Source organism: Anguilla anguilla, chromosome 6 (assembly GCF_013347855.1).
Source record: "Anguilla anguilla isolate fAngAng1 chromosome 6, fAngAng1.pri, whole genome shotgun sequence".
Lineage (NCBI taxonomy): Eukaryota > Metazoa > Chordata > Actinopteri > Anguilliformes > Anguillidae > Anguilla > Anguilla anguilla.
Genome location: NC_049206.1, coordinates 10,548,557 through 10,564,385, shown reverse-complemented (window position 1 = coordinate 10,564,385; position 15,829 = coordinate 10,548,557). Strand labels below are relative to the sequence as shown.

At 54.2% G+C, this 15,829-nt stretch overlaps 1 protein-coding gene across 18 annotated transcripts in view; it reads right to left on the bottom strand.

Moving 5' to 3' along the window:
• ptprfb (protein tyrosine phosphatase receptor type Fb) overlaps nt 1-15,829 on the bottom strand; it is a 206,363-nt gene that overhangs the window by 39,742 nt on the left and 150,792 nt on the right. For 11 of the 18 annotated variants that reach the window (XM_035421849.1, XM_035421854.1, XM_035421851.1 and 8 more), the window contains 4 exons: nt 15,091-15,284; nt 7,160-7,186; nt 2,056-2,173; nt 878-1,456 (listed from right to left, as the gene is read on the bottom strand). In XM_035421849.1, coding sequence (XP_035277740.1) covers nt 878-1,456; nt 2,056-2,173; nt 7,160-7,186; nt 15,091-15,284 — 918 coding nt within the window. The remainder of the gene's footprint in view (nt 1-877; nt 1,457-2,055; nt 2,174-7,159; nt 7,187-15,090; nt 15,285-15,829) is intronic. The other 7 variants (XM_035421853.1, XM_035421861.1, XM_035421864.1 and 4 more) reach the window with 1 other exon arrangement.

Below are 15,829 nucleotides of genomic sequence, written 5' to 3'. Positions count from 1 at the left end.
ATACCATCTGGTTTGATGTGAATCTGTAGCAGAGAATGGATATGATAGGTCTGAAATGACTCCATACCACTGTTTCAGTTTAAAGCCGGCTCCAAACCATTTCTCACAAGCTGTACATCTGCTCTGCTTCGCCCGGGAACCATCTGCTCCGACTAGCTTCCTAACCCAACTGCTATGTATGTGTGTGTGTGCGCCTATGTGTGTGCGTCTGTGCATATACGCATGTGTGTGTGAGCCTATGTGTGTGCGTCTGTGCATATACGCATGTGTGTGTGCGCCTATGTGTGTGCGTCTGTGCATATACGCATGTGTGTGTGCGCCTATGTGGGTGCGTATGTGCATATACGCATGTGTGTGTGCGCCTATGTGTGTGCGTCTGTGCATATACGCATGTGTGTGTGCGCCTATGTGTGTGCGTCTGTGCATATACGCATGTGTGTGTGCGCCTATGTGTGTGCGTCTGTGCATATACGCATGTGTGTGTGCGCCTATGTGGGTGCGTATGTGCATGTACACATATGTGTGTGTGCATATGTGGGTGGGCGTGCGTTTGTGCGAGCACGTGCGTGCGTATGGGATGTGTGTATGCATGTGTGTGCGTGCGTATGTGTGCGCGTGTGTGTCTGTGCGTATGTCCGTGTGTTGTGTGCATGTGTATATTTGTACGTCTGTGTGTACGTGTGTGTGCGTATGTGCACGTGTGTGTGTGCGTGCGTGCGTATGTGTACGTGTGTGTGTGTGTGTGTATGTGTGCGTGTGTGTTTGTGTGTATGTGTAAGTGCGTGCGTATGTTCATGCGTGTGTGTTTGTGTGCATGTATGTGTGCGTGTGTATATGTGTAAGTGCGTGCGTGAGCAGAGAGGTGGCCAGCGCTCACCGGGCGAGATGGACATGGTCCTGCTCTGGATGCTGGGGCTGATGGGGCCTCCGCCCTTGCTGGTGAAGGCGCGCACGCGGATGTCGTAGGTGGTGTCGGGCCGCAGGCCCTGGATGGTCATGTGCGTGTCGGCGGTGGCGTTGGTGCTGTTCTGCTGGCTGTTGATGTCGCGGTACACCACCAGGTAGCGCAGGATGCGCCCGTTGCGCTCGGCCAGCAGCGGCGGGTCCCAGGCCAGCTTGGTGCTGGACGTGGTCAGGCCCACCACGCGCAGGTTCTGCGGGAAGCCCGACGGCGGCTCGTCCGCCGTCACGATCTCCTTCACGTGCTCCTCGCCGTTGCCCGCCCGGTTCTTGGCGCACAGCCGGAAGACGTAGGTGGCGCCCTTGTGCAGGCCCGTGACGGTGAAGTGGTCGTCGGTCTTCTTCAGGTCCCGGACGGTGTAGGCCTCCTCCCCGTCCCGCCGGTACTGCAGCTGGAAGCCCACCAGCTCGCCCACCATGTCCTTGGGCGGCTGCCACTGGATGAGCGCCGTGTTCTCCGTGGTGGTGCTGATCATCATGGTGGGCTTGCCGGGGACTGAGGGGGCAGAGAGAGGCGGGACAGTTTGAGGGAGGCGCACTGGGGGTGGAAACCTCAGGCTTCACCGCGATGGGATGCCATTTCAATTCCTGAGGCAATGGTTCGATATTTGGCAATATCACAATTTTCGCTATGATACTATATGAACTGACATAGCAAGAAACAATCGATATATATGATCCAGCTAACACAATTCTTCAACAAATTACACATACACCCAAAATGAAGAGTGCAAAAGCTTACTGACATCGCGTTTAACAGAAGGAAAAACAACACTAGCGTGATTGACGATGAGTCGGAAACGTAAACAATGACGTAGCTAAAGAGAGTTTTTTTATATGTGACCTCCATGTCAGCACTGCACAAATATAATAAATATATAAATGACTCGTGCCGGCCAATGAGGCTTCATCTGCCCCCCTAGGACTGAGCCCTGGTGACGGGTCTGTCCCCCATCTTAACCCTGCGTGACTCTCCAGCACCACCTCTGTGAGGAAAGTCACCCTGTTCTCCCCCTCTTGCGCCCAGCAGTTCCAAATACCCGCTCATGGACAAACGGAGCGGGCTCAGCGGCGCCCCCGTGGACACGCCCTTACCGGCGCCGGTGGTGGTGATGACCTTGGCCTTGCTGCGGGCGCCGTCCCCCTTGGTGGTGTAGGCCGCCACGGTGACGGAGTACGTGGTCTCGGCGGGGAGCCCCGTGATGATGGCCTCCTGGGGACACAGAGCGCCGCGGGCGAGGGGGGATAATCACAAAGGGGGGCTCGGGACGGACGCCGCGCGGCCATCCTGTCAGCCGGAGCCCCAGTCACGACGCTAGCCCTTCAGACATGCACCACACGCCGCAACGCAACGCAACGCCACGCACCTCCACCAATCAAAGCCATCGGAGTTTCAGCTCTGAGACCTCTCCTCCTCTAGCATCTCTTTTTTTTTGGGGTGGACAAAAAAAGCGAATGGGGTGAAAATCAAACCCCGATGGCTTTAACTGAGAAAACTCCGGAGGCTTTTCCCACCGCAACAGTCAGGCACTTAACACACAAGCACAAACAGGTCAACAAAAATAAAATGCAACGGAAAAAAATAAAATAAATAAATAAAGGAGTGAATGAAAAAGCAGCACCATTCATGTCAGTGTCCGTGCCAGAGAGGTGCCAGACTCGCTCTAGCCCAGAGGACATTTGAGGTCTCTGTTGAGAGCTGTGATTGGTCACAGACCCTCCCCCGTCGGGAGGACGGAAACTTCCGGACCTCGGCTCCGTAGCGGCGCGGTCGGCCCCGGGAGGAGGGAGGAGGCGCGTACCCTCGTTCATCTTTCCCTCCATACTCCTAGCATGCGCAAGCGCTCTCCTCCGGCACCTTCAGAAAGGGCTTTGAGCTTCAGCGCCGTCACTACAGACGTCATTACGGGCTCCCCGCCGAGGACCTCAGGAGAGGAACCGTTTGGCCCGAATCATCCGAGGGGCGGTGCGGACGCACGCGCGGCACAGCGGGGTCTTTAAGGAAGCCGCTCCGGAGGTCCTCCGAGCGCTCGACGGCGATGATCAATCGCTGAGCTTTAAACGTTCGCCGCCGATGGATTCCCTTCGACGGCCGCGCGATAAATCTTTTACTTCATCAACTGCCGGGGAATCGATGGCTTTTAATTACTCCTGGCCGGGAATTCCACTGACAAGAATGGTGGTCTGCTGTGAGCAATCAAATGAACTAACGTTGAATGAAATAATAAATAAAAATGAAATAAATAAAAATGAATAAAAATGAAAGAATAAAAAAAAATGATTTACAAAAAGGCTGCACCACCAAACATGTTAATATTGGACACTGGAGAGCATTTTGTTTTCAGAGAGGCAACACATCTCCGTTAAAGCATTTTGTTTAGGCCCATCTGCAACAACAACAGCCTGTTGAACAGGGAGCTTCCTTCCTTATCACTAAAAAGGTGCATAAAAACCCCCCAAAAAACAACAACCAAAGCAAGTGGCGCAATCCTAACATCGTCCCCCTGATAGCAAATGCAGGCTTTAGCCACTCTCCAGGAAAGAGAGGGAGAGGCAGCAGTTTAACACACTTAGAACCCCTTCAGCAAGCCACCCAACAGCATCACTTCCCCTCAAACACACACTCACACGCAAATCTCTCTCCCTCTCACACAAACAAGCACGTATAAACACAAACACACACACACGCATGCACAAACACGTTCTCTCTTTCTCACACACACAGACACACACAAATCTCTCTCCCTCTCACACAAACAAGCACGTATAAACACAAACACACACACACACACATGCATGCACAAACACGTTCTCTCTTTCTCACACACACAGACACACACAAATCTCTCACTAGGACGCACGTATAAAAACACAAACACGCACGTAAGCACACCCACACACAAACGTCTCACACTTTCACAAACACACACATATACAAACACATGTACGCACACACACACACACAGTCATGTACCCAGAAACCACACGTTTCTCAGACACTGTTGCTCCTTTCAGTGCGGGCATTCCTAAGCGATACACTCTCACATATTTATTGGAAACATCTCTGGTGGGAGGGGTGCCTGTGGAACAGACGTGCTGCTGCAGAAGACTTTTCTCCTCACTGATAACCACACACTGGCACGGGGGGGGGGGGGGTCTGAGTGTGTGTGAAACACACAGGGCCATCTCCACACGGCGCTGGGACCCGCTGAGTTTCATCTCCTGACCTCAGATCACCGGCTTCGGCTCAGCAGGCCTCCCGCTCTTCGTCGAGCAGCGCGCCGGCGAGAAGGCACTTCAGACTAAAAGCCTCCTTAAATACCTCCTTATTCCCAGACTCTGACATCACTCCTGCATTATGAACTTTCCCTCGCTAATTAAAGCTCAACTTTTTAATTATGGAAATGGATTCGCGAAGCTACACAGACTAGCAGCGCCGGAAAGAGATTTAAAAAAAGAGATATGTTCAAAGGTTGTTCGGCTAGTTTTAAAGTACCCCCCCGCCTCATCTACTCAAGAGAGCAGACGAGAAGCGCAGATGAGAGGAAACAGTGAATTATCAGAAGCTATTAATTTTATTTTGAAAGTCTCATTATTGTAATTGTGTAGAGGCCCTTTCTAATCGCAGCCCAGGGATCCAGTTTTAACCAGCTTCCATTTCAGCATCCAAGACCCTTCCCTTCTCTCTCTCTTTTTTTTACACTTTTTTCTCGTAAAGTGAAAGGGACGGACTCCAAGAGTGCGTTAAGAGCATGGAGGAGCCACAGAGAGGGATTTGGGACAGACCCACTTTAAACTGCATCACACTGCCCCGGCGTGTGAATCAAACGGGACTGCAGATTTTTGTTTTTCCAGGACTCAAAGTGAGAGGGAGGCGGGGGTTTGGGGGGGGGTTCTGTCTGGACTTGCCCCGCAGACGGTGGCGGTTGATTACCCCGCGCGGCTGACGTGCGCACTCACGCGGCGATGGCGGCCGATAAGGGGAGGAGAGTAAGCACGCGCACGCAGCGGGTCAGGCCTGCTGCCTTTAGACACCCATCTGTTGCCCTGCTGGAGAAGTTAGCATCTTTCCCCTGCATCGTGGAGGCGATTATAAATGACCACTGAAAACAAAGAGGCTGCAGTCCAGCTAATGGAATCATGGATGTTAGCTATGGTGCTAAAGGCTTAGGGCCAATGTGTTTGGCTTATACAGTAACCACCTGACTACAGTGGGAACATGTGATTCGTCACAATGCTCTTCTGTCGCTTCTATGAACACCTAGAGTGTCGCAGACAGTTTAGGGTCTCCAGTCTTCTTGGTGTGGTTTGGTGAGGGTCCGTGAATGCAAGATTAGACCACACAAACACATCCAAGTCAACACAACCAAACACCTGATGCAGCAAATGTAACACACAATCACACTGTACTCACATACACACACACACACACACACACACACACACACACACAACCACACACAAACACAAACACACAAAAGAAGACATGACATCCAGCACCAGGTCTGGTGTAAATCCCCTTTCTGCAGACTGGTTTTAAAGAGCAGGCCATGGCTCAGGCTATGGAGCGGAGTGTGTGGGTGAGACTGCAGGGAGCCCCTGGGGTTTGGGGGGGGGGGGGGCGGTTGGTCAGAGCCCGGCCCGGCCCGGCCCGCCTCGGGGGGCCTACCAGCAGACCCGGCGAGCGATGGCATGCCCGGCTGGAGGGGCCTGCGGGTACGAGCAGGCAGGATGACTACCAGGGTTCCTGGCAGCGGGGAAGAGTGGGGTAGACCGGGCGGGGCCGGCTCCAGAAGGGAAAAAACAATGACACACACACACACGCACACACACGCACACACACACTCATACACACACACACACACTCACACACACACACACACACACACACTCACACACACACACACACACACTCACACACACACACACACACACTCACACACACACACACACACACACACACACACACACACACACACACACACACACACACACACACACACTCACACACACACACACACACACACACACTCACACACACCGCCTGTGAACCTTCTTTTTTCAAAATGAAAACAGAAAGAGGATTTACAGCCGAAACGCCTGGCAGCGCAAAAAGTGCAGCAGGTTCTCACGCAACTGGAGCCACTGGAGCCAGAGAGAGAGCCGTCTCACACACACACTTAGTCACTCACTCACACACACACACACACACACACACATACTCACTCACACACACACTTAGTCACTCACTCATACACACATACACTTACTCACTCACACAGACACACTTACTCACTCACACACACACACACACACCATGGCTGAAGGCAGAACAGGCTGTTGTATCCAGCTCTCTCCCTTGCTGGCTCCCAAACCCAGCAGCGGGTCTTGCAGTGAGAAACAGTCTCTCTCTGTGTTCATTAAAGCGGGCTCGGAGGAGGCCGAGGAAGAACCGCACCGCACACACTTCTACCACACCACCCCCCCCCCCCCCCCAAACACCACACTTCTACCACAGCACCCCCCGGGCACCGAGCCCCGCCCCCACCCCCTCCCAAACACCACACTTCACAGGGAGCCAAGCAGATTGTCAAAGAAAAAAAACAGAGTTTAAACGAACTGAACAAGGGCTTTCTTTCTCTTCACCTGGACAGGGAGGGTTGCTTTTGGACAGTGACCAGCGGAGAGCGGTCAGCGCTCAGGGGGAGCGGTTGGCTAATATGGAGCATGTGACCGACAGAGCTCGATTCTGGAGGAGCTTCGCCAGCTGAGTTACTAATGAGCTGAACCTAAAGAGTGTGGGCTCCGATTAGCGTTAGCGACTACACGCGTGACCTCACCGTTGAGAAGGTGCGGTGGAGAGAGGTACTGGAGTGCTTTTTAAAAGTGGGCTGGGGGGCGGAGGGAGGGGGAATAGATACTTCATGCTGTTTCACAAGCTGCTTGGCCCTAGCTCCTTCTGAGTGTTAGTGAACCCGGGGACCTCCGGCAGCAAGGCTGGAGAGGAGAGCTGCGCTGCTCTCTGGACGGGGGTTAGGAGGGAGGTTGAGTTAGTCACTGCAGACAGTGCAGAAAAAGATGGGGGGTGGGGGGAGGTGGGATGGGAAGGGGGGGTAGGGCTGCCCAGCGTCCCAGACGGCCCAGCGTTGCCCACAGAGAACCCACACAGCACAACCTGGCACACACTTCAGCTACTCACATGGTCAGTCGACTCCTCAAGTTTCCACTGATGAGATAAGACAGATGGGGAAGGAGGAGTCAGGCACAGCACGGGTCAACAAAAAAAAAGAGATTTCTCTGCTTTTTTTCTACATGACAACAGCTGTAAGAGGCATGCTGCTAAGGGGGAGATTAGTAGTAGTAGTTCTGCTAGGGAGAGGAAAAAGGGGAGAAAGGGCTGTGGGGAAGAGATGAGGTTTCACATTTCACACAGTGCCACCTGGTGGAACAGCGAGGTAACGCAGGGTCTTGGCGGACGACGGCGTCGAACAGGGTTCCATTCAGCGGCGCTGTGGGAGAGAACGGGGCGAGCCACACGTGACCCCCCCCCCCCTCCACCCCCGCTTAGGGGGCGGGAAGCGAGGGCTCGGCGGACCAGCATGCATTTGGCTTTTTAAAAAGGAATGACTGCTCTGCTTTTCCCACCTATCTCGCGGCTCATAACATAACATTCTGGGAAGGGATTAACAAAACATCCACAGTCTGCAATTCTGACCATGTCATCAGGGCAGCCAGCCGAGCGTGGAGAGCTCCAGCGCTACCCCCGCTACCCCCCAGCGTTACCCTCTCAGACGACCTTTCACCATCGCTGTGCACTGCCTTGTTACTCCCACTGAGCTGCGTGATTTAGAACCTCCACCGACTCCAGTCTGTAAAAAGTGCGCTGATGACTCCGCCTTATCGCCATGACTACTGTAACTCAGGTGCGCTCGCTGTGATATATAATAACTTTGCCGGCAAAGAATTTACTGCGCCTCTCAAAGGGAAAGCCTTCACATTTTCATTTCAATATATATACAGCAACTTTTTCTTTTTTTCCCCCTGGCGCCGCGGAAGGGGAGAGCCCGTTTCCGGCAGGGGGCCCTCCGGTGGCGGGGAGTGGAAAATCGCATTACCCCGGCAAGTCCGTCTCGGGCCGCGTCGGAAAACGCCGGAGCCTCGGAAGAGGAAGCGGCTTCTGGGCGGGCGAAGCGTTCCGCCTCCTTGGCTCTTAAAACCCTTTTTATTTTCGCCCCGGCCAGCGCCTGCCTCTCGAGCGCCGGATGAAACATGGAACCCTATTGATTTGGAGCCGCCGCTCGCCGCTGCGGGGCCCCGAGAGAGAGAGAGAGAGAGAGAGAGAGGGAGAGAGAGAGAGAGGCTGTGACGACGCGGCGTCGCTAAGCGAGCGAGAGCCCGCCACACCGGACCTCGCGCCCGCCTGCACTCGCTCTGCACCCCTCCTTATTCGCTCCCGCAGCCCGGGCCGTGTTCATGGCGTTTTATTTCAGCCTGAATACAGCGCTGAGCAAGAGGAATTCAGCGCTCTCTCTTCCCATAAACCCCCCCTGCGCTCCCGTACGTGCGTGGGGGGGTGATTAAACTCTCAGGCGGGGGAGCCGGTGCGTCTGCCAGTGGCCGCGGATGAAAGTTCACCTCTGGAGGTCGGCTGTTCTGCTAGTTCAGCGGAGAGTTCGGGGGGGGGGGGGCCAGCCCGGGGGGGAATGGTGACTCTCCCGAGCCTCGCACTGGCGGGTTATTATGACGCTGCTTTTCAGCGGCGCGCGAATACCCCCCCCACCACCACCGTCAAACAATAACCCCCCCCCCCCACCCCCCAACCCCAGGCTGAAAGCAGTCCCATAACAGGGCTTACACGCCATACACTGCTTCAGATTTTCTGAGTGAATAAACAAACCTCTCACATTCTCCGACCCCATTTCCACCCTGCAGCACAGCTGATCAACCTGGTTAGCTTTATGACGCGTCGCTGGGTGATCTGCACTCTTCAAGGGCACAACTCCATCAGCACTGTGCAAAATCAAGCCTGTGATTCATTCATCCTCACATAATAACTGTGGTGTGGAAAGGAGCAAAAGAACAGAGCTCGCGATTCTGAAATGCGTGGTATCAGGGAATTACACACTGGCGTATATTTGAGGAGTGTGTGTGTGTGCTTGTGCGTGTGTGTGCGTGTGTGTGTGTGTGCGTGTGTGCGTGCATGTGCGTGTGAAAGAGTTGTGCAAAAGGAGATCAGAATGTTTCGCCCCGTGTCCACACCCTGTGTAATTCCACCGGCGGATCATCAAACGTACGCGGTGTTCCGATCGCAGGACTGCTCCCAGAGACACGGAGGCTCTCGGGGGGATTGTGCGGACAGATACACGCCCGCACCTCGCGTTTGGGTCTTAAGACCTTTTTAAGACTTTTAAATCGCGCTTAAAGTCAGCTGGAGGGAGCTAAATGAGCAAAGCGCCCACGCAGAGGCTCGCCCACGGCTGCCGAACCCGCGGCTGCACCTTAACGAAAAAACAACGCCTCCTTTCCCCAGCCTGGAGGGAGGCTGCTACGACACTAACGGCTGCTACGAAGCTAACGGCACGCCCCCCACGCACTCCGCTCGGCCGGAGAGCGGCAGACTCTCCTCGCGTCTGAACCGCCGAATTCATCGATCGCGTCGGCTTCGCTCGGGGTTCCGACCGAGTATCAAAGGGTCCGCGTCGGCAGCCGCGCGTCCCGTCTCATCCGCCAATCACCAGCCTTCTCTCGTCTGAGAAGATCGCGCCTGCACGAGCGCTATTCTGAGCGACTCGGAACTGAGCGCGCTTTTTTTCTTCTTCCCTTTTTAAAGATAAATAATTCAGCTCACGGCTGCTCAGGCTGTCGGAGCCGGAATCACAGTTAATGAAAAGCCTTTGTTGAATCGCACTGATGTACATTTAAGATTGGGGGGGGTAAGAGCAGTTGAGATTGATGGGCTGAAGTCGGTGCTGCTTTACAGTGTTGTGAGCAGCCCAAGGCGAGCGGGTGAGGGGGTTCCTGCACGGAGAGCAGGGCAGGTGGAGATGCAGAGCTGGTCTAAGACGCCGCTTTGATTAATTTCCCCAGAAAAGTCCCTAAACGTACCGTGTGCAGATGAGTGGCAGGGACGGGGATATTCCCTGGCATCCTACACCATTCCTTACAATCAAAAGCTTTATTTAAAAAAAAGGCTCTTGGCATCTTGGCAAAAGAAAAATGAGAGGAGACGAAAGAATAAAAGTTGTGATGTGCGGGTTTCGCTTACACTGCGCGATGCATTTTTTAAAAGAACTTGAAAGGGAAAAGTGTTGCCTGTGTGTGTCAGCGCTCAGCACTGCTCCTGTTCTTTGGATGCTGAACTCTGGGTGAACTCTGCCTGCCCTCTCCGTGAGGTGCGCTAGCTCCTGAGGGCGCTGTCGATCAGCATTAGCCCCCCCCCCGCGCGTCAGAACACGACACGCGGCCCGCCAGGCATGTGACCGCGGCTCAGGCGCCAAGCCGCCAGAACGACTCGGTTTTCTCCGCCCCTGCCCTCCTCTCTCTCCCCTCGCACCTGCAGCTGCGGGCTCGTGAGCCGCGCAGGGTAACGCCGTCGCACCGAGGCTTCCCACGGGACCAGCGTTTGAGGGTCTCCCGCCATCGCCGCAGCGACCAGGAAAGCCGCCAGGGGCTGAGAAAGCCAGCCGCCTGACTCATTTTACCTGCGAGGCTTTGGCACTGCGTGCTGCCGTCAGACTTAAATAAACACACCTCAGGTCAGCGTTAATACGCTACTTCAAGGATCAATACTGTTACTTTGTGTTTGTCCTTCAGAGGTGCAGACGGGAGCGCAGGCTTTGCTGGCGAGGTTTCCCACCGTCTACGTTTTCACTATTGTCACTGGACAATACGCCAATAGCGAAAACGGTAGCGGTGCTACGTTCCAGGGAACCGCTATCGTGATGTCACAGCGTGTCGTAACACCACTTAGAGCCGCGCCGATGCGAGGGTCACCCAGCAACGGTGCGTGTTTCTCAAACGGCACTCCTGTAACATGGCAGAGAGGAGACACCTGTGCAGCGAGCCCATTCATGTAAAAAAATAAAGGCATTAAAGTTGCATGGAACAGGAACTGCTATGTGGAACAAGTGAGCACAACAGACACTCCAGAGGAGCCACAGTGCTTTTATAAGGGTGATGCTCCAGAGAGTAGACTCAGCACGCTAAAGACTTTAATCATTGAGCCAACTGCAGATGTAAGGCACACAGAACGCGTGACACCAATGATGTGTATATTGCTGGTGGGGGGGGCATCTGAACAACAGCAGCTGCACCGGAAAATAAAGAAAAACAAAACACTGAAATGTGTTAGGTTTTCTCTTTTCTCTCTTTCTGTTCTCCACTGTTTTTCACCTTACACACTGTCCAGTGGCCGAGTAATGGGTCCGGACTCTTAGCCTTGGCATATGACTAAGCTTAGCCCTCATTATCGCACCGTAGAGGAAACACGGCATGGCTGAGAACGCCTTCAACATTTCCTCACAACCGCTTCACAGACTGTAATGGCTCCCAAAAGGAAAAAAAACCCCACAGCTGCTGGCCTCAACTAGAAATCCAGACGCACAGATTCAGCCCCTGCGCCGATGTGATTACGAAAAAGACGGAGCGCTGTCTCCTCCTTTAAACGTAGCGTCAGAATCAGGCCACTGCGCGGGCTACGAGCTCCAGCTTCAGCTTCGCCGCCGACCCGTGGGTGAGAGAGCGAGAGCGGGCAGCGATTGGCTCCCCTCCCCGCTGGGCGGGAAGGCCGTTTCGGGGTGGGGTGGGGCGGGTGGAGAGCGCGTGCTCTCCTCAGCCCAAGGAGATGAGGACTCCGACAAGGATTCCTTATCCGATCAGACAGGCGGGGGGGGGGGGGGGGGGGGGCTGCGGGTGAGATCAGTCAGCAGCCTCGTTTTCTCTTCCAGAAGGACGAGGTCGTGGGAGGAGGTGAGGAAGAGGTGGGCGAGGCGAAGATGCCGACGGTGTCCGGTACAGACCTTAATGATGGATGCGTCGTAAAGAGGAGCCCAGGCAGGTCTCAGGCAATTAAGGGTTTATGTTCCGCAGTCTCGCTAACCTCCACGGCCAATCGTTTAATACGGCTGCTCTGCCACGTTAGCTCCGCGCTTAAAACGGGTAATCTCCGACGTGCTACTGCGAGCGCCAACGCTCTGGCGGGAGAAGATTCACGACGCGTGACGTTAGGGAGGGAAAACGAGGGGAAAACCTACAATTACAGACTTTAGAAGCCTTTTGTTTACTTTACAGGAATTAATTCCGTTCTCAGAGACTCCGTCCAGGTTTAATCTGTTCCCTGCCGCTGATCCCGGGGGAAGGAGAAGCGGGGAGCGGTTAAAGCGGACTTAGCGGCGAGATCCGAATCTCGAGAAGTCGAAAAGCGAGAGCCGCGTTTCGGCGGCCGCGCGAGGCCGCGGTGAGACACGGACGCGGGCGTCCAGCGGGGCGGCGGGAAGGAGCGCGGACGCGTAGAGACGTGAGCGCGGCAAACCCACGGCTGTGAGAGTGACTCCAGGCTCAGGGCCCGCACCGAAATCAGTTAAAACCCCGCTGCTCGGGTGGCGCCGGGCGGCAGCAACGCGCCGTTCTCGCGCGCGGGTACGAGCCCCGGGGCCCGGTATGGAATGCAGACCGCGCCGGGGCCAACCGTGACTGGCAGCTCCACGGGGCTCCAGCGCTGCATAGGGATAGGAGGGTCTCTCAATGGTCTGGGATGACAGCATCTGATTGGGCACCAGCTGCTCAACCGGGCGCCCGCAAGCTTGTCCGTTGAGCTGGGCGTGGAGCTGTCTTCCTCCAGCTCGTGTCTGTGTGAGCCAAACCAGGGATGAGAAGCGGTGGCTGACACCCTCTGCTCTGGAGGAGAACACATGCTTGCCTGCGCTCTCCCCAATCAGCAATACGCAAGTGGGCATTCCAAAGCAGGGAGAGATAAGGGGGGAAAAGACCATTAAAAACTGTGCTTTCTGAATTAAATTCCACTAGCATGTTGTCATCCAGAGCTGTACAGTGCTTCCATTTTAGGAGCTAACTGTAAAAATATTTAAGAAGCACATCTGCTAATTGGGATGCATTAGTGTGCTCCAAGATTTTCAGCTTAGGAGCCCATGTGCTCTGTGGAAAAATGTCAGCGTAGAGCTCAGACATCCCAGCATAATTATCCCCCCAAACCAAAAACACATGGGTCATTTAGAGTACAGAATGGAGCTGGGTAGGATGGGATATGCCCTGTATCTTAGGATACGCGATAAGAAAAACCCTGAATATGTATTGATCCATAACTCAGAACCTAGAGCATTCCCAGAATGACTTTTGGTCTCCTGGTTTTAGGTGTGCGCTTTCATAAAAAGGAAGGCTGTAGGACAAAATCACCTCTGACATGCCAGCCTGGCTGCCGGGGACCGCGGTGGCGGCGGGTTCAATCCCCCAGCATGCTTTGGGCCCAGGTAATAAAGTGCAATCGCTTACTGTCGTTAATGGCAGAAAAGGAATGCAAAGTTATCAGGCTGAAGTTATGAGCCTGAAAGGCAGTTTAACAAAGGCTGCAGAACAGGGGCCACGTGGAGGGAGATGTTTGGATTGGGGGTTGTGGGGTGGGGGGGGTGGGGGGTATGGAGGGGCTCTGGCCCTTAAAGGGCACTCAGATCCGCTCTCTGAACCGCGACGCGCAGCTCAACCACCGCAACGCAGCACGTACAGCTAATTAGTGCTCCAGATATACTCGTTTATGCTTATGGAAAGTTTTGAAAAATAAACTGGATAAATAAAGAACACTCCGAGTCAACGGAACTTCTTTCTTGGCCACTTTCTCCTCTGGGGCTTATTTTCTAATGCAAGTCTTAATGCCTTTGAGGACTGCGACCTTGAGAAGCTGGAAACGTTATCGATCGGTCACGTGCAGGAGGTGCTGCGCCATTCACGGACACAAGGAGGCTCGTCCACCCGGCTCCTCTTTATGGGGAACCTGCCATTTTACTTTTCCGCACTATTCAATGGTTTTTTTATTCCATATGACCTATTTCTTTCTTATATTTTATTCTTTCAATGCACAAATTTGTCCATTAGGCAACATATCCGATTCAACCCCCAATGACTGCACCATTTTGCAGTTAAATCTGCAGCAGTCCGGTTAAGAAAATGAAAACGATACTTGCTACGCATACAAGACAGCCTGCGGCTATACGGCATAAAATGAAGGTCAAGTGAAATTATACCGATGGACGCTACACAAAGCATGCGCCATTTTCCAGCTAAATGATTCATTCTGATCCGCTGTTCAACTCGCTTTACTAAAAACCCGCGGAAAAGCAAAGGATGTCTTTTTAAAAGCGGCCCGGCTAATTATCCGCGCTATCCGCAGACCGTGCTGTCGGCCAATCACGTCCACCGGCCGAGCCCGTCCTGCTTAAAGCGGGTTCGCCTCCTAGAACACGCGCTATTACACTTCATCACAGCTCCGCGGTATCGGTTGCCAGGGGTTACCCCCGCCAGCCCCGCGTGGCGGAATGCTCACAGGGATAAATCAGACACGCTGGTCAGGGGCAGAGAGTGCACGCGTGTTCGCGCACGCTAATTCCCGGATGGCGGTCCGAGCGGCGGCGTAAACGGCACGTTTTCCCATCTCGCGCAAAACGGCGGTTTAAGACGGTCATGAATACGCGAGTCCCTCCCTCTCAAGATCTGAATTTCCCCCTGTTTTCAAACGCCTCCTTCCTTTGGGCTATCCGGCGATTATGCAACAAGAGAGAAGGGAAAAAAATCATATATAATTCATAAACAGAATAACAAGGCAGTGCGTGTGTTAACATTAACTACACAAGGTTAACCGAATCAAAAAAAGGCCACCGCTGTAATACCAACATGAAAAATTAAACACAGTTTCTGAATTACCATAGAGGCAGTCTTCTAATACTTAACCGCCAATTACCCAGCTGTCTGTCCGTACTAAAGACTGCAGCCTGTTATTCAGAAGAAAGCCAAGTGGCAGGCTTTATCAGACACAGGAACCAGCGCCAGCACACAGACAGATGAGGGCGGCTGTCTGTCTGGGAGGGGGGCGGGGTTACAGGGCAGAAGGGGGCGGAGCAGTACCTGGGCCTCGGGCAGGGCCACGTCCATGATGTTGGGCTGGCCGACGGGCTCCCCGTTCTCCAGGCGGGAGAAGATGACCTGGTAGCCCCGGATCTGGCCGTGCTGCTTCACGGAGAGGGGCGGCTTCCACGTCACGCGGATGGCGGTGGAGTTCATCGCCTCCACCTCCAATTTCCTAGGGGGCGCTCCAGGCACTGTAAGCGGGAGGAGGGGGGGGCAAATCAGCATACAACGAACAAAACAAACAGCGAAAGCACCTGCAGCACCGCGGGACACTTGCGTCTGTGGGTTACAGCTTAATGGCGTGCGATGCTGTGTTATCGCATGACTGCATTATGACAGTGAGAAGCTCTCCGCACCTCAAACCCCAGGAAAGAGAAAAGAAACCATCAAGCGCAGTGAGAGGGTTATCCCAGCACTCCGTTTAAAGCTTGTGCTTGTTCCTGTCGATCGGCCATGCCCAATAATCCATTACGGGTCAGACAAGAACAACCATGTCCAAACCCCGCCTGTGAGACAGATGCCTAAGTGACACCGGCGCTGTTGCAGACACCCGGAGGCTGACCAAAGTACTGCAGGCCATCCAGGCGCAGTGTCTCGGTCACTTTCGAGGCCTGTGTGATGTCACAGGGCGACCTCTGCTGGTGTGTAAACTGGGAATCCTCTGGAGGCCTGGAATTGGGCCTGGTGGACAACTATCATGGTAAGTGTGCTTCTCTGGGTAAGCCCACCCAACATG